This window comes from Ranitomeya imitator, chromosome 1 (genome assembly GCF_032444005.1).
Source record: "Ranitomeya imitator isolate aRanImi1 chromosome 1, aRanImi1.pri, whole genome shotgun sequence".
NCBI classification, from domain to species: Eukaryota; Metazoa; Chordata; class Amphibia; order Anura; family Dendrobatidae; genus Ranitomeya; species Ranitomeya imitator.
In genome coordinates, this window is record NC_091282.1 from 150,128,325 (window position 1) to 150,153,001 (window position 24,677).

At 44.8% G+C, this 24,677-nt stretch overlaps 1 protein-coding gene across 1 annotated transcript in view; it reads left to right on the plus strand.

The window, feature by feature from the left end:
- The window catches only part of ADGRV1 (adhesion G protein-coupled receptor V1), a 753,646-nt gene that overhangs the window by 308,911 nt on the left and 420,058 nt on the right, over positions 1-24,677 (plus strand). The window contains exons 55-58 of the mRNA XM_069745343.1: positions 1,485-1,687; positions 3,291-3,467; positions 14,487-14,669; positions 15,154-15,333. Of these exons, the coding sequence (XP_069601444.1) occupies positions 1,485-1,687; positions 3,291-3,467; positions 14,487-14,669; positions 15,154-15,333 (743 nt within the window). The remainder of the gene's footprint in view (positions 1-1,484; positions 1,688-3,290; positions 3,468-14,486; positions 14,670-15,153; positions 15,334-24,677) is intronic.

Genomic DNA, 24,677 nt, shown 5'->3' on the forward strand with positions numbered 1-24,677 from the left:
CATCAGACTATCCTTCCCCATATAAATAGGTGATCAAAGAATACAGTGGACACATAATTCCTGAATCCCGTTTATTCAATGGTAGAAGGCAGCTCACACTTCTCAGAGAGGTGTTTGACGTCTCGCTCCTAGGTGTAGTTGCACACATGCAGTTGAAACTAGAAATTTACATACACTATATAAAAAGACACATATGTATGTTTTTCAATCCTATTGAAAATATATGGGAAAAGCTGGAAAGGCCACTGCGAGCAATGCGACCTACATACCTGGGTCAGTTACTCCAGTTTTGTCTGAAGGAATGGGCCCAAATTCCGACCAACTATTGTGAGAAGCTTGTGGAAGGATATCCCAAACCTTTGACCCAAGTCATCCAGTTTAAGGACAATAGTACCAAACACTAATGAAATGTATGCAAACTTTTGACTTTGCCCGTAAGTAGTAAAAATACCATAAAACATTCTCTCTCTCTCATTATTCTGGCATTTGGCAAATATTAATAACTAGATGGTGGCCCGATTCTAACGCATTGGGTATTCTAGAATATGTATGTATGTATGTCGCGCTGTGAGTGGGGGTTAAATTCCACGCCAATATCGCTGATTGGTCGCGCCCGGCTGGCCGATCAGCGAAGCGTGGTTCAAATACCGCGCCAATTCGCGGCCGGACTGCGCCAGTCGCTGATTGGTCGCGGCCGGCTGGGCACGACCAATCACCGAAGCGGTGTTTAAATCCAGCGCCAATATCACTGATTGGTCATGGCCGGGATATAGTAGGCATAGGCAGCATCAATAGTAAAAAGTTGGTCCTGGATGGGGCGGAACACTGGCACTGACTGGAGGGGAGTAGGGAAGGGCAAATTCGCGGCCGGACTGTGCCTGTTGCTGATTGGTCGAGGCCAATCAGTGATGTGGGATTTCCGTGACAGACAAACAGACGGAAGTACCCCTTAGACAATTATATAGATAGATGATGGTAATCCTAATTGACCTAAAACGGGAAAGGTTTATTCTGATTTCATGTCAGATATTGAGAAAAACATGCACATGTGTCTTTTTATACAGTGTATGTAAACTTCTGGAATGCTGCTCTTTTCAAAGCCAGCACAGATCTGTTTTAATGAGAATTGTATTAATCTGCTTCTTGAACAATTATGAACTAAATAGGAATACCCATCTCAAGCCAGCCTAGCCCCTCTGTGAGAACATCTCGCCACGGTTGTTGGCTCAGCATTGGACCTCTAGTGCCATTTCATAGGTTTTCGAGTCAGTAAAGAAACCAGTGATATATGTATTATATTTCTAGCAGACTATTGTGCATAATTGACCTCTAACAATATTGTATTGGCTGATCTGACAGTTATTAGTGTAGTATGGTATATCATTTCTCATATGTACTCGTCTCCTTGCAGCTGATGTGATATAGGTATTGAATGTTACACGTGTTTTGCTGTAATACGGATTTATTATCTTTTCGATATACAGGGAATCCTATGATCATAACTCTGCAAATTACAAGGGAACAAGGCTTCGCGGGTGACATTGCCATTTATCTTCAGTCTGCGCCAAATATATCCTTGCCGCTTTTAAACAGAGCTACAGAATATGAAGACTATTTAATAAAAGATAAAGTCATAATTATGAGAGAAAACAAAGCGATTGGTCAAGTTAATATTACTATCCTGCCTGTAAGTAAATGATACATTTCCTATATCCCTCCAAGCTAATGACTAGATTGCTTGTATTTCCAAAGTGACAGATTGTGATACGTTGTGATGGCAAAAGGTGCTTATTGAATATATTTTAGCAAATCTAATTAGAAAACTCTGTAAAATCAGGCAAGTACTTCCCCATCTTTATGCAAACTCCATAAGCACCAGCCAGTATTAATCCCACTCCACTTTGCTATGTGGAGTTAACCCACTTTTGTGTGTTCCACAGTAATAGTGTCCCATTGCACTAAAATGCACCCCTTGTGCCACCACACAATAATATTGCCCCCCTGTGTAGCTGTACAAAATAATTATGACTCCTTTTGTCCCTCTACACAAAGATAATGCCCCCTTTGTGCCTCAATTTAATTAGGATGTCTCTCTTTGTGCCCTTATACAATAATGAGGTCCCCCTTTGTATCCCCATAAAATAATTTGGGCATTTGGCCACGTTTTATGTCTCCATACATAGAAAAAAAGGCTGATAGGATAGCACGTCTGCACAGACGGACGATTTATCTGTCTCTTATAACTATGCACACCTTTGGATGTAGTGTAGAGGACAAACCATGGAGATTAGTTGGCAACGAATGTGCCTAATAAGAGGACAGATAGAAGTCTTTGGTGAAGCCGGGATTTACAGGCTGCGTTGCTGGTAAAAGATGATCCAATGGTCAGTAGCGTGAAGAAAAATATTTATTGGATAGTAAAACGCTACACGTGTCTGGGTCAGACTAGAGATGGAGAAAACAGTGGTCCTCGTTTGATTGCAAATAAATAAATAATAAATAAAATAAAAAAAGATACAAAAAGCTTTTATTTGAAATGCACAAGTCGATATTATAGTGTGGTTAGGCATTTATTTCTAAAAAGTAGTAAAATGTATTTTTTTTTAAAGTAATAAGCAATAAAGCCTTCGAGCTTTACTGTCCAATAAATTATTTATCTTTACACTTCTGGCCACTGGTTTGTCCTTTACCACCAGGGCAGCCTGTAAATCCCAAAAATTTTATCTGTACATACAATAATGATTGTCCCTTTTTGTGCCGCCATGCAATAAGTCCTCCCATGCTCTGAGTTTCAGAAAAAAAAAAGAAAAACAAACTAGCCTAGATCTGCACCCAAGAGTTTGTGGCAGGGTGGGTGAAGGCACCGCAAAGAAGTGGCATCATGGCACTGCCTGATACCCTCCGCACACTCCCAGCCACTGATAGACCGCAGAGTAGGGAGTCCATCTACATCTGGCCCCAATCATGATGACAGTTGTATTATATTACAGTAGATTTTCTATATTTTGGAAAGAAGACTTTAAAGAATCTGCATTAAGATATATTTTGGGATATTGCACTTCCATAACTAGTATATCAAATGTGCTAAGGGTAAAGGTGGAAATCAAACCAAATGAAAATAGAACTAAATATTTATTTGTGAATTTTCTGGGAGTTGTTGAATAGTAATTAAGAAGGTCCATGTCCCGATGCAGTTCCCGGGCAGCGTGCTCGGACTTCTCCAATCCATAGTGGACCGTGGATATTAATACATGGATGGGGTTGTACCACATTTGGATTTCTCATTTCAGGATGAGACTCCAGAGTTAGATGAAAGCTTTGTCTTGAACATCGCTGACGTCCAGTTTGTGAACTCGTCCATTTCGAGTGGAATGCCTCTTGTGAAGAAGCCCGGCGAAGAAATCTGTGAAGTAATCATCCTGGAGAACGATGAGCCAAGAGGTGTATTTCAGTTCAATGTCACTAAGGTACATATGCTGGACACATCATTTATTCTGTTACCACCTTGATTGTAGTCCAGTCACAATTCTGCTTGTCAACAGATGCATCCCTGATGGAAGAGCAAGTCACTATCAACCGGTTCTGTGGATACTATGAAGGTGTACTCCAGAGAGATAAACATCAGCATTCTGTGGAAAATATATGGGGTCATACCCTTCTTCATGTGATTTTACTCCTTCTCAATGTGACCTCACGTCACAGCACTTCTGCTGCTCCTGAGTTCTCCACCTTCCTCTTTAAAGTTTGTCAGATATCAAGGATGTGGCTTCAACCCTCAGCTTATACAAGCCGTGCCCACTTATCAAGGCTTAACAAACTCATTCTACACTGCCTGCACCTCCACAGCTTATCTGTGACATGTCATTTACCTCTCCCTGCTTTTATAGCTCTCACGCTACTTGACAGATCACATACAAGCTGTAAAGGAACAGGCAGGTAGTGAAGAACAAGAGTCAGATCAAAGGATGGTGCTTGCAGCAACACAAAAGTCACACACCCTCATCTCTGACCTTGCTATCTCATGGGGGCGGGGAGGCACTCAGGAGCAGCAGCAGTGCTGTGATGTGAGGACACAGGGAAAAGTACTAAAATCACTAGTAACATACAAGAAGAGGCAGAGGGGCGCGAGCCTTAATTTCATACAGATTGTAGATTGAAAGGCATTTTTATGGCAGCAGAGTACCCCTTTAAAGCATGGAATGATGAGAGATTTAATCTACAAAATATGAACACATCTCTGTACAATTATATAGCCTGTAATTTTGGACCAGTACAAATGAACAGGTGTGTCTAACAAAATTAGAATATCATCAAAAAGTTAATTGATTTCAGTTCTTCAATACAAAAAGTGAAACTCATATATTATATAGAGTCATTACAAACAGAGTGATCTATTTCAAGTGTTTATTTCTGTTAATGTTGATGATTATGTCTTACAGCCAATGAAAACCCAAAGGTGATTATCTCAGTAAATTAGAAAAGTTAACAAAAAACACCTGCAAAGGCTTCCTAAGCATTTAAAAAGGTCCCTTAGTCTGTTTCAGTAGACTCCACAATCATGGGGAAGACTGCTGACTTGACAGATGTCCAGAAGGCAGTCATTGACACACTTCACAAGGTTTGTAAGCCACAAAAGGTCATTGCTAAAGAAGCTGTCTGGTTACAGAGTACTATATCCAAGTATATTAATGGAAAGTTGAGTGGAATGAAAAAGTGTGGTAGAAAAAGGTGCACAAGCAAGCGGGATAACCGCAGCCTTGAAAGGATTGTTAAGAAAGGGCCATTCAAAAATTTTGGGGAAATTGACAAGGAGTGGACTGCTGCTGGAGTCATTGCTTCAAGAGCCACAACACACAGACTTATCCAGGACATGGGCCACTCATGACCAACAGACAATGCCAGAAGCGTCTTACCTGGGCCAAGGAGAAAAAGAACTGGACTGTTGCTCAGTGGTCCAAGGTGTTGTTTTCAGATGAAAGTAAATTTTGCATTTTATTTGGAAATCAAGGTCCCAGAGACTGGAGGAAGAATGGAGAGGCCACAATCCAGGCTGCCTGAGGTCTAGTGTGAAGTTTCCACAATCAGTGATGATTTCGGGAGACATGTCATCTGCTGGTGTAGGTCCACTGTGTTTTATTAAGACCAAAGTCAGCACAGCCGTCTACCAGGAAATTTTAGAGCATTTCATGCTTCCCTCTGCCAACAAGCTTTTTGGAGATGAAAATATCATTCTCCAGCAGGACTTGGCACCTGTCCACACTGCCAAAAGTACCAACACTTGGTTTACAAATAAGAGTATCACTGTGCTTGATTGGCCAGCAAACTTACCTGACCTTGGGGTATTGTCAAGAGGAAGATGAGACACCAGACCCAACAATGCACATGATGTGAAGGCTGCTATCAAAGCAACCTGGGCTTCCATAACACCTCAGCAGTGCCACAGGCTGATCGCCTCCATGCCACGCCGCATTGATACATTTACTGAACATACATTTCAGTATGCCAACATTTCAGATTTTAAAACCATTTTTTGTTATAAAGTATTCTAATTTACTGAGATAATGACTTTTGGGTTTTCATTGGCTGTAAGCCATAATCATCAACATTAACAGAAATAAACACTTGAAATAGATCACTCTGTTTGTAATGACTCTTTATAATATATGAGTTTCACTTTTTATATTGAAAAACTGAAATCAAACTTTGTGATATTCTGATTTTGTGAGAAGCACCTATAATTCATTCGATACCAGGAATTGTTAAGGACACCATGCACTTTCAAATAGCCCTAGACACCAGACTGCATACTATCTAGTTAGCTAGTGTTCAGGTTCTGCTGCAGATGTTATGACATTTTGAAAATACAGAGGCATATTAGGGTAGCAGGTTACATCTTTTTTGGGTTGCCGTTATTCACCCAAAATCCAATTCTGAAACATGTAATTGTGTGATTATTCACTAGGTGGCAGCACATGATTAGTACTTGCCTAGAAAACAGATATATTACAATGATGATGATTTCTGTGTCCGTCCAATAGCGGTTCTATGTGGGAAAACTATTTTTTTTTTCTTGAAAAAAATAAACATTTTAATTGCTATACATTAACACAATGCCTAATGAAGCCCATTGAAATACGCAGAGACCTAGTTCAATGCATACACTGGGAAAAATGTTTTTCATAGACCCATATTTACCACATAAAGGCCAAAAGTGCGTCCTTACGGCCACTGTTTGGTTGGTATTGATCTGTCCATCTGCATATCATGTATTCCACTGTACAGAAAAGCTCGTCAGACCGCACTTTTACACATGGAGAACCGTATATCGATATACACCACAACAATGTATACCATGAGGTATTTATTATACGCACTTATTACAATAGGACCCTATTGTGGATGGGTGCCCCACATATATGACGACTGTGGCCACTGGGGGACATGTACCGTACCATAAGACCATGTACTCCGGACACTTGGTGCTAATGTGTGCTGTGCTTCAGAAAAAACGTGTCCCATAATATCAGAAAATACTCTACTAGAGAACAGAGCAGCTCAGGAGCAAGATGTAATATACTGTATATGGGTGCAAAACACCCCAAGGAACCCGGCTTCAGGCTCCCAGGTCTAGCCACATTGCCACATTACAATCTTTATTACGTCCGACCAAAGTCATTGTGTGGCCCAATGAGGATTCAGGTCACCAGGTTTTCACTACCCCATCTGAGAGCAGAATAATGTAGAGACAGAGACCCTGATTCCAGCGACGTATCACTTAAGAGTTTCTTGTTGTGTTCTTTTTAATAAAATAACTGTTTTATCTGCTGCAGATATAACCAACACAACTGAGTAGCCGCTTTCAGTGTATAATGTGCATAGGCAGAAATCTTTCAATCAGTATTGAGGTTACAGAGTTCATGAATATGGAGGACTACATGGCAGCAGGTTTACTAGTCCTCTAGTGATAATCTTCTGCTGATAAAACTGTGATTTTATGAAAACTGCAGTAAGCAGCCCAGTAAGTGATAATTGGCCGTTCCCAAGAGCTCACTGATCCCAGCGTGGCCCTGTAATGAGATACCGCTGTTGTAACACGTCAGTACATTACGTTTTCTCTCCTCCATATTCTGCAATCACCTGTGAGTAACATTATTGAGATGTGGACGCGTGTAGGAACGACGGCACCTAAGTCATGGAGACAGTCACTGTATGCAGAGTCGCGTAGTACACAAAAGTAACTCTTTCCTGACTCAATAACTGTAAACCTACTCTGACATTAAAATCGCCGGTGTTCCAGGCGCTTCATAAGCTTGGGTTTCCATGCAAGCCTTATATCACCTAGCACAATGGCAACCGTCGGATTGAGTGGTGTAAGGCATGTCACCGCTGGACTCTGGAAATGGGTTCTATGGAGTGACCAATCACAAAGAACAGAGATTGGGAGACAGTCCCTCTTGTTCATGAATAGGGAAAACTCCCTGCAAAATCTTGTTGAAAACCTTCCCTGAAGAGTGGAAGCTGTTTAGCTGCAGCATCATATTAATACCTACAGCTTTAGAATGAGAGGTCATAGGTGTAAGGTGTAGATGTCCAGAAGGGGGGCTGTAATGGGCGCAGCTGGATGAAAGCCCCCACATGACTGCGTTGCCAAGAAGGGAGTTTTAGAGTTTTGAATAAAAAAAAAAAAAAAAAAAAAAAAGGGATCTTATAGGTGATTGGTGGAAATTTTTGAATAAGGGGTGGACCTAGTGGGGAAAGGAGGCAGGGGCTGGAGAAGTGCGGGAAGGATCACTTGTGAGGTGAATCATCAGGAGAGAAGAAGTGTGCAGCTACTCACCATGGCCTCCATAGACAGCCTCGTGGAGCAGCTGCGCAGGGAATCCAGGTCCAGGAGCGATGGATGGCTGGAAGAGCAGCTCACCAGGCTGCTGGGCGACTGCGGGAGCCGGGGCAGCAGGACCAGGAGATCCCGGCCCCCAGAAAGATTGTCCCCCGACATGTCACCGCGCGGCAGGCGCAGGCCGCGGAGCCCCTCCGGGGACCCTGCGGGGGCTGCGGGACGCGGCGCGACCATCCTGCCCGTCCCCCCCTCCGGCAGGAATCCACCCGGCGGCTCTGCCGGCGCGAGGCGGCGACGTGGAGCGGCGACCAGCCAGGCACAGCCCGATGCCAGGGCCGCAGCGGAAGCCAGGGCCGCAACGGAAGTGCGGCCTAGTCCGGGAGCGAGCGGCGGTGCGGCGCCCTCTAGCGGTGCCAGAAGCAGCCGGAGCACAGCGCGGGCAGCGGCGGCAGAGTCAGGAGGAGAAGGGAGCACAGCGACGTCAGCGGTGAGGGCCGCACAGGTAGTGCGGCCTAGTCCGGGATCGAGGGGAAGTGCGGCGCCCCCCAGCGGCGCCAGGAACAGCAGACTTACAGCACAGTCAGCGGCGGCGACAACAGGAGGAGCCAGGAGTCCAGCGACGGCAGCAGTGAGGGGGAGCTATGGAGCAGCGGTGACAGCGGCGGGCTCACCTCCCCTAGGTGGGCCTGGCAGCGGCACGAGACGACAGAGTAGGGCGACGGGCAGGCTGGCATCGGTGGTTCAGCTGGGCCCGGGACGCGTTGGTCGTGGGGCAGGTGCCGGTCGGGCAAGTAGGCCAGGAGGCCGAGGTGGATTGCAAACAGCCGTCAGGTCAAGATCCGCCAGGAGGTCCAGCGACAGGAGTGTATCGCCAGTCTCGGTCCCCCCTGGTGACGTGGAGGCCAGGGGCGCGGGCCTGGGGCAATTCAGCGGCAGCGACGACCCCGGATCTGAGAGCGAACATCCAGAAGATGGCGAACAGCGGGATTCCGGAGACACGGCTGGTGGGGACACAGCACCTGCGCAGCCTCGTGAGTACATGTCTATTCCTATTTCGGTGCCGGGTACGGTGGGGTTAGTGGAGGGGGTAGGGGACGCTGGTTCTGGGCTTCCTGGCGTTAGAGAGCTTTTGGCAGGTATGTCGCATATTTTGAGGCGATTGGACGCGGGGCCAGCAAGTAATATGGGAGGGTCACCTGCTGGGGCTTGGTTGGTGGATCCTGTTAGTACAGCCGGGGGAGGGGGCTCCGGTGAATTAGTGAGGTCTGGGGCGGCCGCGTCGGCCCAGGCAGCTGGGGTGTCAGTGTCGGTTCAAACGGAGACGGGTAAGAAGGATGAGATAAAGTTGGATGATCGGGCAAAAGGGGAGGTCTTTGTGTGCTTTGAGGGTCCCCTCGGTGCCCATTTAAAGAAGGAGGTGAAGGAGAAGATCTGGAAGGATGAATTTGTTGAGATTTTCTCCCTCCTCCCTTTGGAAAAATTTAATCTGGACAAAGGGAAAAAAGATGATAGCAAAAAGGAAGAGGAGGAAAAAAGGCGTTGGCGCCTGATTCCGCAAACGTTTGTTAATTGGCAACAGGCTTTTGCTATCTTGGCCAGTGTGATAGGAGAAAAATTCCCGGAAAATTGCTCGGGTCTTTTCTGTTACTTTGATTCTATTGGTGAGGCACATCGTACGTATGGGGGCCAGGCTTGGCAGCGTTACGATGAACAATTCAGGCAGCGGAAGGCGGTTAGGCCTGAGATAAAATGGGAGCATAAGGACATTGGATTGTGGCTGAAGGTGATGGCCCCTGTGAGGTACGGGCAGTCCTTTCAAGGGGGCGCGGGGAGTAGTAGTCAGCAATCAGGACAAGGGGGAGGAGGAGGACAGGGGTATCAAGGGGCGAAGGAAAAAACGGGAACGTGCTGGCAGTTCAATGACGGCCAGTGCAAGTATGGCAATACCTGCAGGTTTAAGCACGTGTGTTCCCATTGTAGCGGAGCTTCACACGGGGCTTCAAAATGTTTCAGAAAAGCAAGGGGCAAGCCAGCAGGGGGTAGCGGTCATGGGGGTGACGCCGGTGAGGCTTCAAAAGATGGCCCCTTATCTAAGTAGATATCCGGACCGGTTGAAGGCGGTGGTGATTAGGGACGGTTTTGCTGAAGGTTTTAGGATTCCTCACCCGAATCATACGGTCCCCTTTTCTACAAAAAATCTGAGGTCAGCAAGTTTACATGCGGATGTTGTTTCGAGTAAGTTAGCAAAAGAGGTGGAGTTAGGAAGAATGGCGGGCCCGTTTAGTTCGCTGCCTATGGAAGGGGTGATCGTTTCTCCATTGGGGGTGGTGCCCAAGAAGGAGCCAAATAAGTTTCGTTTAATCCAGCACCTATCGTACCCAAAAGGTTGTTCTGTTAACGATGGCATTGCGGAGGAATTATGCTCGGTTGTATACACGTCGTTCGATGCGGCAGTGCAATGGGTTCGTATGTACGGAGCGGGGGCCTTGATGGCGAAGACAGACATCGAGTCTGCCTTTCGGCTTCTGCCGGTACATCCGGAGAGCATTCCGTTACTAGGTTGTTTTTGGAATGGAGAATTTTATTTAGACAGGTGTTTGCCGATGGGCTGTTCCATTTCTTGCTCGTTGTTTGAAACTTTCAGTACTTTTTTGGAATGGGTTGTTAGAGACGTTTCTGATGTTGCTTCGGTCATTCATTATTTGGATGACTTCATGTTTGTGGGCCCCCCGGACTCTGCGGTTTGCGGTAATTTATTGGCCACCATGGAATGGGTGTCCGGGCATTTCGGGGTCCCTTTGGCGCAGGAGAAAACAGAGGGTCCCTGTACGGTCTTAAGTTTTCTCGGGATTCTTATCGATTCTAGAAAGATGGAATGCAGGTTGCCCGACGACAAATTGTTGTTGCTGAAGCAGGAGGTGTCCAGAATCGGAAAATTGAGGAAAGTGACGTTGAAGGAGTTACAGTCGTTGCTAGGGCGCTTAAATTTTGCGTGCCGGATCATGCCTATGGGCCGGATTTTTTGCCGAAGGTTGTCCAGAGCTACGGCGGGAGTCCGTGCAGCTCATCATTTCATACGTTTGAGCCGGGAGCACAAGGACGATCTGTTGGTTTGGCAGCGTTTCTTGGAAAATTATAATGGCAGATCATTGATTCAGCAGGAGGATTTGAACGCCTTTGATTGTGAAATTTATACGGACGCAGCAGGGGGAGCCGGTTATGGCGCCTACTGTGCAGGCAAATGGAGTGTCGGAGTGTGGCCGGAAGAATGGCGGCAAAACGGGCTAACCAAAAATTTGGCATTGTTGGAGTTGTTCCCAATTGTAGTGGCAGCGTTTATTTGGGGCGAGAATTTTAAGGATCGTCGGGTACGATTCCATTGTGATAACTTGAGTGTCGTGTCAGTTATCAACAGTTTATCTTCCTCTTCTCCCCCCGTGATTAGGTTGGTTAGAGAATTGGTGTTGAGGTGTTTGGAATTGAATTCGTGGATTTCGGCGGTGCATGTACCAGGTGTCCAAAACAATATAGCTGATGCTTTATCTCGTTTTCAGTGGGACCGATTCCGGGAACTGGCGCCAGATTCGGAACCTACAGGAGCGGGATGTCCTTCGCATCTGTGGCAGATTGTTGCGGAAGGGGAGGTCGCTTGATACAGGCCTCACTGTCGAGCAGGACATGGTCGGATTATGCAGCGGCGTGGGAGATGTGGGAAGGTTGGTTGGTCCAATGCGGCCCAGTGGAATCCGACGGCGATAAGATTATGGCTCTGCTGGCTTTGATGGGTAAGGCGGCCGAATGGGGATGGTCCGTTTCGAGGTTAAACAAAGTTGTTGCGGGTCTGGCCTTTGGTTTTCGGTTGCAAGGTTCAGCTGATCTGACAAAAGATTTTTTGATAAGGCAGGCTTTGAAGGGTTTTCGGAAGGGCAATGTGTCTTTTGATAAGCGTAGGCCGATTTCTTTTGGTATGCTGGAACGGCTTGGGGAGGCTTTGGGCGGTATTTGTAGTTCGCAGTTTGAGGTTGTATTGTTTAGGTTAGCCTTCTCTTTAGCGTTCTTTGGCGCTTTGCGCCTGGGGGAGCTGGTGTCCCCAAATAAAAATAAGGTGGGTGGTCTGTTAGCGGAAGATGTTGACTTTTGGGCAGGAGGTATTGTATTTTGGATCAGGCGTTCTAAGACTGATCAGCTTGGTAGGGGTAGGCGAGTGGTGCTGGGGAGAGTTGACGGTAGCGGGATGTGCCCGCAGCACTGTTTGGAATCTTATTGGCGTCTGTCGGCACTGAGGGCAGGCCCTTTGTTACGACATCAGAACGGGGAATTTTTGTCGCGCTACCAATTTACGGCGCTGTTGAAGAGGGGTTTGGGATCGTTGGGTGTTGACCCGAAGAATTTCGGGTCGCATTCATTTCGAATTGGTGCTGCGTCCGAGGCGGATGGTCTGGGCCTAGGCGTTGATGTTATCAAAAGAATAGGCAGATGGAGTTCGGATCGATATCTGTCTTATATTAGGAATTAGGTCTGTGGGGGAGAGAGCCTTGTTATGGTGTTAATCATTGTTGTGTTTTTTCAGGTCGAACCTCCCTCCTGGCATGGATTATCGGACATTCATTTGTTCATTGGGGTGCGCTTCGTGCGGATGTCAGGCGAAATGGTAGGCAATTAGGCTTTGTAAGGGATTCGGTGGTTATTAGATGGTTGGGATTCCGGGGTATGTTATGGCGGAGTTTGTTGCCGGCAGTTGCCAACGCCGCTAGATTGGATCGACCCCCGGACATTTTGGTGGTTCACCTTGGAGGAAATGATTTGGGAGTTAGGCCAGTGAGGGAGTTGATCAGAGACATTCGTTTTGATTTTTTACGGTTGTGGGTATCTTTCCCGGGTGTTGTGACGGTGTGGTCGGACATTGTACCAAGGCGGAAGTGGCGTGATGTACGGTCCCATAGAGGGATCAATAGAGCCCGGGTGAAGCTGAATAGGGCGGTGGCAGGATTTGTGTCTCGGAACGGGGGTATTGCCGTTAGACATTTGGAGCTGGAGGATGGGATTGGCAATTATTGGAGGGATGATGGAGTGCATCTTAATGATGTTGGTATGGATTTATGGGCACTCGGGCTACAGGAAGGAGTCGAGAGAGCTTTGGTGGCGGTGGGGCACTCACGAGCCTGAGGTGGTCAGGGCTGTTCGTGTGTGGCGGGGGGTGGGGTTCTTGGAGGTGGTGATGACGTTTTTACGGGGTTGATCTGGCTTTTGTTTACGGGCTCTGGACGGGGAATTTACCTCGGGAGCTTTGGGGTTTTGGTTTGCCCGAAATGGGTTACATGGTGCCCTTGAGCTGGTGGTCACGGCTGAGGGTAAAGAAGTGTTTGGTTTTAAAGTTGGTGGTGGCTTTATGCCTATTTTTGAGCCAGATTTCTTACCCCCAAGAACCCTCCCCTCCAGGTTTTTACATATGGTATATATGTTGTTATTTATGTTATTGTTTGTTTAATAAAATGGCCGCTGTGGCCAAAATTATCCAAAGAAATTTACGTGTTGGTGTTTAATTTAAATTTACAGGAGAAGGGGAGAATGGCCCCCTGGGGATGGTGTGGGGGTCAGGAAGATTGAGTACGGGAAAGACCCTGTTTTGGCGATACGCGGTCAAGAAGGGGGGCTGTAATGGGCGCAGCTGGATGAAAGCCCCCACATGACTGCGTTGCCAAGAAGGGAGTTTTAGAGTTTTGAATAAAAAAAAAAAAAAAAAAAAAAAAGGGATCTTATAGGTGATTGGTGGAAATTTTTGAATAAGGGGTGGACCTAGTGGGGAAAGGAGGCAGGGGCTGGAGAAGTGCGGGAAGGATCACTTGTGAGGTGAATCATCAGGAGAGAAGCCCACCCTCCCTCCCTTTATTGTGGATTAGTTTAAGTGAACAGTTTGATGGAGGGGGTAGCCGGGGAGTTGGGTTTTTTTTCATCTCGGTTTTTTAATCAGTTATTGCCAGAGGGGAGTTTTCGTTATCATTGTCACAGTGGCAGTTTTGGCGGGGGGTGGGGTTCTTGGAGGTGGTGATGACGTTTTTACGGGGTTGATCTGGCTTTTGTTTACGGGCTCTGGACGGGGAATTTACCTCGGGAGCTTTGGGGTTTTGGTTTGCCCGAAATGGGTTACATGGTGCCCTTGAGCTGGTGGTCACGGCTGAGGGTAAAGAAGTGTTTGGTTTTAAAGTTGGTGGTGGCTTTATGCCTATTTTTGAGCCAGATTTCTTACCCCCAAGAACCCTCCCCTCCAGGTTTTTACATATGGTATATATGTTGTTATTTATGTTATTGTTTGTTTAATAAAATGGCCGCTGTGGCCAAAATTATCCAAAGAAATTTACGTGTTGGTGTTTAATTTAAATTTACAGGAGAAGGGGAGAATGGCCCCCTGGGGATGGTGTGGGGGTCAGGAAGATTGAGTACGGGAAAGACCCTGTTTTGGCGATACGCGGTCATGATACTTATGTCCATAAAGTGAATATATAATATATAGGGGCGATGCATAACTTCCACAACCTAACAATGGGATGCTATGAGATACTTGACGTATCCTGTGCTACTTGTGCAGGTCTGTGGACCCACGCTGCGATCTTCCTGTGACCATAAGCTTCTACCTTTTCTGTTCCAGGGTGTAAGCGGAGCTGTGATAGGCTACGAGGTTCCTCCTCCGCAAAATGTACTGAGACTCCCTGTCGTGAGACAAGCTGGAACATTTGGCCGCGTCACTGTTTTTTGGGAAGCAATGCATATCACCACAAGTCATGAAGATTTTACCCCGTCCTCAGGGAATCTGACATTTTCTGATGGACAGGTCTGTGTAGTATGAAAATAAATTCAAAGTTTAATATACTCACGCTGACATAACATAGGTTACACATCTGTGGGTCACATATACGTGTATAATTATATCTATTTATATATTGATGACCATTCTCACTGTTCCATACACTAAACTTTATATTTGTCCGTATTTTAGTCTAAGCACGGTAAAAACCTAGGTAGTGTAAATCTGTGCCTCTTGGTGTAAATTGTTATGCAAAAAAAATGAACGATATAAAAATCCTAAAAAATACTCTTTTACCTTCTGTTCATAACCGAACATGGGATCGCCTTGGCTCAATCCACCAGGGGGCGACTGCAATCCAAAAGTTCTTACCAAAATGAAAAGCTATCAGACTATAATGTATTTGTAAAGTAACTTTTGGCATGAAAACATGGAGAAATATGTATCTATGAAAGTTATATAATGAGAATTTTAGCAAATCTGAAATTAACACGTCGTTTTCCCTTTACAGTCTCTGGGCGTCATTGAGATCTTTATATTGGATGATACCATTATCGAGTTTTTAGAAACCTTCAATGTCTCCTTAAAAGAAGTGACAAGCGGGGCCAAACTTGGTAAAGAAAATACCATCATGGTTAACATTCCCCCCAATGACTCCCCAATAGGATTGTTCAGTTTTGAGAAAAAAGTGGTAAGTATTTATAGGATATTATTTCTGCCCTCACCCCCCCCCCAAAAAAAAGTCTCAACGCCATTGAAAATGTATACTTTATTTAATTATATAGGCGGCATGAAATAATGTAATATTGCGATGTATTATATCATGACTTTACCGGTTGACCTGTAGCGTTGCCGTACATCACATCTATATACAAAAGATGCAGCTCTACAGAGTTAACTTCCGTTTTGCTGTGTCTGTGTGATATTCTGTATTTATACACCAACCACACTGCACGACTGCAGATCCGGCAGAGATACATTGGATTAGTTGAAGGATGTTATTAACTTAGGTTCACTCTACACAGTTATGGGAAGATTGCAATATGTATGGATTTTTCTTATAACTAGAAAGGGAACCATAAAGAGGACCTTTCACCAGCATGTTACAGGAAATCTGTCAGTAAGATCAACCCTCCTAAACCGTCATGAGAGTAGATTATAATGATACCTTGATACCTGCGATCTGATGTCCAGAGGAATCCATGTTTTTCTTATGTGTAAATGAGCTGCTTAGGACTACGGGCCAGACATAGACCTTCCTGAGAATCTGCCTCCAGAGCTTATTTTACAGTAAATGATAGGCAGCATTACCAGTGTGAGACATGTAATGACTGACAGTCTGCTCTCCTGATTTACATGTATCATTTTGGTAATGCCTCCTTTTTATATAAAATGAGCTCTAGAGGCAGATTCTCAGGGAGATCTGTATTCGGCCCATAGATCTTAGCAGCTCATTTATACATTAAGAAAACTATGTATTTTTCTAAAATAAGACATCAGATCACATATATCAATTTATCATTCAACTTTCTATAACCTATATGCCCATATAGATGATTTAGTAGTGTAAATCCTACTGACAGATTCCCTTTAAACTGGCAACAAACATTTGAATGTATCCTTAAAGGATATATCCGGGACTTAAAAAAAAATGTACCTAAACACTAACAGGCATGTACTTGCTTACAGAGGCAGCTGTACCTGGCGCCGGTCATTGACCACTCCTGCTTCATTCAGCTGCTCCCTTTCAACAGAGCATTGGTTTCTATTCCGGTTGACAGGGCGGGACTACTGGCATCATGCTGATTGACAGACGACGTCCCCCAATTAGGCAGCATGGAGTCGGCTGTTAATCTGCATGACACTAGTAATCCCATGACGTCAGTGGAAGTCTGTGACCACTCTGTTCCAGCGGATAACGGCGTCAGGCACAACAGGTATGAAGGTAGCAACTACCTGCCTGTTAGTGCTTAGGCACGTTTTTTTTTTTCACGTAGCTCCGGATACACCCTTTAAAGATTACTTTTCATCAGTTGGAGCGTGATAAACAAGACAGATCGTGGAATAGTGGCTGCATAGCTAAGTCAATTTTATTTTTTTTATTTCTCCTCTCTATTCTGGACATATTAACTTGTAAAGTTTAGGTTATAATTTATGATAAGCCGAAACGGGCGTTACCAGAGATTACTAGGGTCTTGTACTTTTTCCCCTGCATTAGGTTAAATAATCATAACGAGAAGGCATCATGCAGGGGCAAAAAATACATATTCACAAGGTCAGAAGAATATGCCTTCTCCTGTGAGATGTAATTACACTCTGAGTTGGTGAACCTACAGTGCACCTACCGCCAGAGTTGAGTTTGGTTACAAACACATTTTGCTTTCATCTCCCAGCAGTCAGTGTGGAAGAGGCATTGGAGCTGAAATGAGTGTGATTATGAAAGGCAGATTTTAATGGACTCAGAAAGAGGGTAGGAAAGGTCCAATCGCTGGATGTTCTAAAGGACATAAATGTGCAAGAAAGATGGGATCTTTTGCTAAATGAAATTCTCACTGCACAATCAGTAGCAATCCCGAAAAGAAGGAAGAATTGGAAGCATTTAAAGAGACCAGGATGGATGAACACAACAGTTAAACATTTGCTAATAAGGAAAAAAAAGTATATCAACTGGAAAAAGGGGGTGCATATCTTAAGGAGAATATAATGCTGTCTGCAGGGAATGCAGGGCAAGCATGAGAAGCGCTAAAGCCAGTAATGAAGTGAGGCTTAGAAGGGAGACCAAAAGTAATTTTAAAATTATGTTTGGAGTGTGTCAAAAGCAAAAGAAAAGTCCAAAGATGCCATAGGATTTTTACAGGATGAAAATGATGAAGTGGTCAAAAATAATGTTGAGCAGGCTGAACTTTTAAATTCCTATTTTGCATCTGTGTTCTCTAAGAAATCAATTGTAACAGCTACTGATCTTCACAGTGCTACCATAAGAATAAAAATGTTCACACTATCTATAGATGGTAGATAAAGATGGTGAGGTAACATTTAGCACTAATTTAAATGAATTTAAATCTCCTGCTCCTGATGAATTACCGTATATACTCGAGTATAAGCTGAGATTTTTAGCCCTCTCGGCTTATACTCGAGTCATACCCAGGGGTCGGCAGGTGAGGGGGAGCGGGGGCTGTCTAATTATACTTAACTGCTCCTGGCGCGGTCCCTGTAGGTCCCTGGCTTCCCGATGCTGCAGCTTCCTCCTGTACTGAGCGGTCACATTGTACCGCTCATTACATTAATGAATATGCGGCTCCACCTCCCGTAGAGGTGGAGCCGCATATTCATTACTGTAATGAGCGGTAACGGTGACCACTTAGTACAGGATGAAGCTGCGGCGTCGGGAAGCAGGGACTGCACAGCGCCAGGAGCAGGTAAGAATAACGGGGAGGGGGAGCGCTGCGCTGCGCGATAGTCACCTGTCCCACGTTCCGGCACCGCTCCATCTTCAGCAGTGGCGCTCAGGTCAGAGGGCGCGGTGACGTGGTCAGTGCACGCCCTCAGCCTGAACGCCAGTTCTGAAGATGGAGTGGTGCCGGAGTGAGGAGCAGGTGACTATTGAAAGCACCAGGGGCCTGAGCGACGGAGAGGTGAGTATGTGATTTATTTTTTTAATTACAGCAAATGGGGCAAGTGTCTGTATGGAGCATCTATGGGGCCATAACGTTTGTGCAGCACTATAAGGGGCCATAACGTTTGTGCAGCACTATATGGGGCCATAACGTTTGTGCAGCACTATATGGGGCCATAACGTTTGTGCAGCATTATATGGGGCCATAATGTTTATGCAGCATTATAAGGGGCCATAATGTTTGTGCAGCATTATATGGGGCCATAATCTTTGTGCAGCACTATATGGGGCCATAATGTTTGTGCAGCATTATAAGGGGCCATAACGTTTGTGCAGCACTATATGGGGCCATAACGTTTGTGCAAAATTATATGGGGCCATAATGTTTGTGCAGCACTATATGGGGCCATAATGTTTGTGCAGCACTATAAGGGGCCATAACGTTTGTGCAGCACTATATGGGGCAAGTGTCTGTATGGGGCCATAATCAATGTTTGTGCAGCACTATATGGGGCAAATATCTTTATGGAGCATCTTATGGGGCCATAATCAGCATTTGCGCAGCATTATATTGGGCAAATATGTCTATGGAGCATCTTATGGGGCCATTATTAACTTTTATGCAGGATTATATGGGGCATATTTTAATATGGAACCTCTTATGGGGCCATAATGAACTTTATGGAGCATTATGTGGGGCTCCTGATTCAATATGGATATTCAAAAACACTTGACCTACTGATGTCTCAATTCATTTTACTTTTATTGGTATCTATTTTTACTTTTGACATTTACCGGTAGCTGCTGCATTTCCCACCCTAGGCTTATACTCGAGTCATTAAGTTTTCCCAGTTTTTTGTGGCAAAATTGGGGGGGGTCGGCTTATACTCGGGTCGGCTTATACTCAAGTATATACGGTACATCTTAGGGTACTGAAAGAGTTAGTAGAGGAAATTGCAGAACCACTAGCCATAATCTTTGAAAAATCCTGAAGAACCGGAGAAGTCCCAGAAGATTGGAGAAGGGCAAATGCTGTCCATATCTTACAAAAAATAAAGAAGATGGAGCCAGAAAATTACAGACCAAGGAGCCTTACTTCTATATCAGGAAAGATATTGATCAAATTATTAAAAGCATCATGTATGTAAATACTTGGATAAGAATACAGTAATTAGCCATAGCCAGAATGGGTTTGTAGTAAACAAGTTATGTTCTAATTTTCTTCTATGATGGAATCATTGACTGGATAAATCAAGGTAATGCGGTAGATACAGTATATCTTGATTTCACTAAAGTATTTGTTAAAGTATCTCATACTATCCTTATTGAAAAATGACCAAGTATGGGATTCACGAGGCTACGGTTAGGTGGATTCATAACTTGCTCAGTGATCATACTCAGAGTGGTAATAAATGATTGCACATCCAATTGGAAGAGTGTTTCAAGTCGGGTACCACAAGGCTGGTCCTGGCCCTGGGATGGTCCTGGCTGTCCTGATCTAGATAAGGGACCTGAAGGTAAACTAATCAAATTTGCATAGTATGCAAAGCTAGGTGGGATAGCTAAGGGTACCGTCACACTATACCATTTCGATCGCTACGACGGTACGATTCGTGACGTTCCAGCGATATCGTTACGATATCGCTGTGTCTGACACGCAGCAGCGATCAGGGATCCTGCTGAGAATCGTACGTCGTAGCAGATCGTATGGAACTTTCTTTCATCGCTGGATCTCCCGCTGTCATCGCTAGATCGATGTGTGTGACACCGATCTAGCGATCTAGCGATGCGATCCAGCGATGCGTTCGCTTGTAACCAGGGTAAACATCGGGTAACTAAGCGCAGGGCCGCGCTTAGTAACCCGATGTTTACCCTGGTTACATGCGTAAAACTAAAAAAAAACAAACAGCACATACTTACATTCTGGTGTCTGTCAGGTCCCTTGCAGTCTCTGCTTCCAGCACTGTGACTGCCGGCCGTAAAGTGAAAGCAGAGCACAGCGGCTGTGCTTTCACTTTCACTTTACGGCCGGCAGTCACAGTGCGGGAAGCAGAGACTGCAAGGGACCTGACGGACACCAGAATGTAAGTATGTGCTGTTTGTTTTTTTTTAGTTTTACGCTTGTAACCAGGGTAAACATCGGGTTACTAAGTGCGGTCCTGCGCTTAGTTACCCGATGTTTACCCTGGTTATCCAGGGACCTCGGCATCGTTGGTCGCTGGAGAGCTGTCTGTGTGACAGCTCCCCAGCGACCACACTACGATTTACCTACGATCACGGCCAGGTCATATCGCTGGTCGTGATCGTAAGTAATCGTACAGTGTGACGGTACCCTAACACTAGAGACGACAGATAAAGGATTTGGAATGATCTAGTTAAGCTTGAACAATGGGCAGTGACTAATAGAATTGTACTTAACAGGGAAAAATGCAAGATTCTACATTTGGGCAAGAAAATGAAAATTATATCCAGAGAATGGGAGGAATATAACTAAGCAACAGCACGTGTGAAAAAGAATTGGGTATACTAATAGATCACAGACTGCACATGAGTCAACAGTATGATGCAGCAGCAAAAAGGGCAAATACAATTCTGGGATGTATTAAGAGAAACATAGAGTTTAGATCACATGAAATAATTATCCCCCACTACTCCTTCTTGTCAGGACCGGTTTTATGCAAAGTGGGGCCCTGGGCAAAATTTAAAATGGGGCAACAAATGCTAATATATTGCACATCACACAGAAGCATATTGGTTGTATTTACATGTGCTGAGTTCTGGCCTTTAAACGACTGCGATCGACAATACTGAAGTCGTTTGATGCTTGTTCCCCAGCCTTTTTCCACCAGCTGAGGAATAATGATGGGGACAGAACGATCACTAATCGATCAATCTGTCCCCATACAATATCATGTTATAAGCAGCATATCTGCAGTTTTCACCTGGCGATGTGCTGCTGAGAACAATAAATAGGCAGCATTTTGCATTTTTAAAATAATACACCCCATAGTCCTCCACATAGTATAATGCACACCACAGTCCTCTATATAGTATAATGTGCACCACAGTCCTCTATATTGTATAATGCACTCCCTATAGTCCTCCATATAATATAATGTGCCTTATTGTGCTCCATGTAGTATAATACACTCCCCATAGCCCTCCATATAATATAATACACTTCCCATAGTCCTCCATATAGTATAATACTCACCCCATAGTGCTCCATATAGTATAATACCCTTCCCATAGTCCTCCATATAATATAATATAATCCACATAGTCCTCCATATAGTATAATACACTCCCCATAGTCCTCCATATATTCAAATACACTCCTCTGTTCTCCATATAGTATAAAATCCTCAGTCCTCCATATAGTATAATACACTCACCATAGTCCTCCATATAGTATAATACACTCCTCATAGTCCTCCATATATAAATACACTCTTCAGTCCTTCATATAGTATAATACACTCCTCAGTCCTCCATATAGTATAATACACTCCTCATGGTCCTCCATATAGTATAATCCACCCCCCATAGTCCTCCATGTAGTAGAATTCACTTCCCATAGTATAATCCACCCAATAGTTCTTCATATAGTATAATGTATTCCCAATAGCCCCCATACAGTATAATGAAGCCACCCCATAGAGCATAAAGCAGCCACCCCATAGAGTATAATGCAGCCACCCCACAGAATATAATATAGCCACCCCAAAGAATATAATGTAGCCCCCCATAGAATATAATGTACCCCCCTCACAGAGTATAATGCAGATCCCCATAGAATATAATGTAGCCCCCTCATAGGGTATAATTAATCCCCTCATAGAATATAATGCATTGCCCCTCATAGAGTATACTGCAGCCCCCCTCAGATAGTATAATGCAGCTCCTCTCATATAGTATAATGCAGCCCCCTCATAGAATATAATGTAGCCCCCTCATATAGTATAATGCAGCCTTCCCCATAGAATATAATGCAGCCCCATAGAATATAATGTAGCTCCCTCATATAGTATAATGCAGCCCCCCATAGAATAGAATATAGCCCCCTCATATAGTATAATGCAGACCCCCATAAAATATAATGTAGCCCCCTCACATAGTTTAATGCAGCTCTCCCCATAAAATATAATGTAGCCCCCTCATTTGGTATAATGCAGCCCCCATAAACTATAATGTAGCTCCCTCATAAAGTATAATGCACCCCATTAGAGTTCATAGACACCTAACATGACTAGGTTATTTTTTACCTAAGTGGTGAAAAAAAATTCCAAACTTTGCTAAAAAAAAAAAAAAAAATTGCGCCATTTTCCGATTCTCGTTGCGTCTCCATTTTTAATGATCTGGGGTCGGTTGAGGGCTTATTTTTTGCGTGCCAAGATGGCGTTTTTAATGATAGCATTTTGGTGCAGATACGTTCTTTTGATCGCCCGTTATTGCATTTTAATGCAATGTCGCGGCGACCAAAAAAACGTAATTCTGGCGTTTCGAATTTTTTCTCGCTACGCCGTTTAGCGATCAGGTTAATGCTTTTCTTTAATTGATAGATCAGGCGATTCTGAACGCGGCGATACCAAATATGTGTAGATTTGATTTTTTTTTTTAGTTATTTTGATTGGGGCAAAAGGGGGGTGATTTAAACTTTTATATTTTTTTTTATTTTTTTCACATTTTTTTTACTTTTACTTTTGCCATGCTTCAATAGCCTCCATGGGAGGCTAGAAGCTGGCACAGCACGATCGGCTCTGCTACATAGCAGCGATCTGCTGTTCGCTGCTGTGTAGCACAAAATCAGGTGTGCTGTGAGCTCCGACCACAGGGTGGCGCTCACAGCTGCCGGGGATCAGGGACGTACTATCCCGTCCGAGGTCAGAAAGGGGTTAGAATATAATGCGGCCCCCCAGCCTTCCACCCATAGAATATAATGCAGCCCCCACCCTCCTACCCATAGAATATACTGCAGCCCACCTCATGGAATATAATACAGCTCCTCCCCTCTCCCCTCCATAGAATATAATCCAGCCCCACAGTCCAGTAGTCACTCACTGATATATTAAAAAAAACCCACAATACTCTCACTTCTCCTCCACGTTCCCCACACTGCTCCAGGCTCTACTCCAGTCTCAGCAGCTGCACTGCCCGACACACAATGGGTGCATGATGAAGAGACATCATCGCGCATCGGCTGTGTCAGATGCAGAGGGGAATGATGCCAATACAGTTTAATGCAGTGCACGGGGGGTAGAAGCGCTGGCACCGGGCAGGCCCCATACCAGCCGCGTGTTGTGCCACTATCTGTGCACATATATATTGCACTGCTCAAAAAAATAAAGGGAACACTAAAATACCACATCCTAGATATCTCTGAATGAAATATTCCAGTTGCAAATTTTTATTTATTGCATAGTGGAATGTGTTCAGAACAATAAAACATAACAATTATCAATGTAAATCAAAATGAATATCCCATGGAGGTCTAGATTTGGAATGATACTCAAAATCAAAGTGGAAAATCAAATTACAGGCTGATCCAACTTCAGTGGAAATGCCTCATGACAAGGAAAAGATGCCAGTATTGTGTGTAGCCTCCATGTGCCTGTATGACCTCCCTACTATATAACGCCTGGGCATGCTCCTGATGAGGCGGGGGATGGTCTCCTGAGGGATCTCCTCCCAGACCTGGACTAAAGCATCCACCAACTCCTGGACAGTCTATGGTGCAACGTGACATTGGTGGATGGAGCGAGACATGATGTCCCAGACGTGTTCAATCGGATTCAGGTATGGGGAATGGGTGGGCCAGTACATAGCTACAATGCCTTCATCTGGCAGGAACTGCTGACACACTCCAGCCACATGAGATCTGTCACTGTCCTGCATTAAGAGGAACCCAGGGCCAACCGCACCAGCATATGGTCTCACAAGGCTACCTCTGGCGAGCACATGGAGGGCTGTGCGGCCCTCCAAAGAAATGCCACCCCACACCATTACTGACCCACTGCCAAACCGGTCATGCTGAAGGATGTTGCGGCAGGAGATCGCTCTCCACGGCATTTCCAGACTCTGTCATGTCTGTCACATGTACTCAGTGTGAACCTGCTTTCATCTGTGAAGAGCACAGGGTGCCAGTGGTGAATTTGCGAGCACTTCATCGCATTCAAACAGTCCCTCACTACTTTCAAGACCACACTCGCCACAGGTAAACAAACCTACTTCTCATCTCTCATATCCTCCCTGTCTCACAACCCTAAACAGTTATCCAACACCTTGAATTCTCTCTTCCGTCCCCCAGCACCTCCTCCCTCCCCACTTATCTCAGCTGAAGACTTTGCCTCATTTTTCAAGCAGAAGATTGATAACATCAGAGACAGTTTTGGTCAACAACCTTCAGAGCCCTTCCTCCT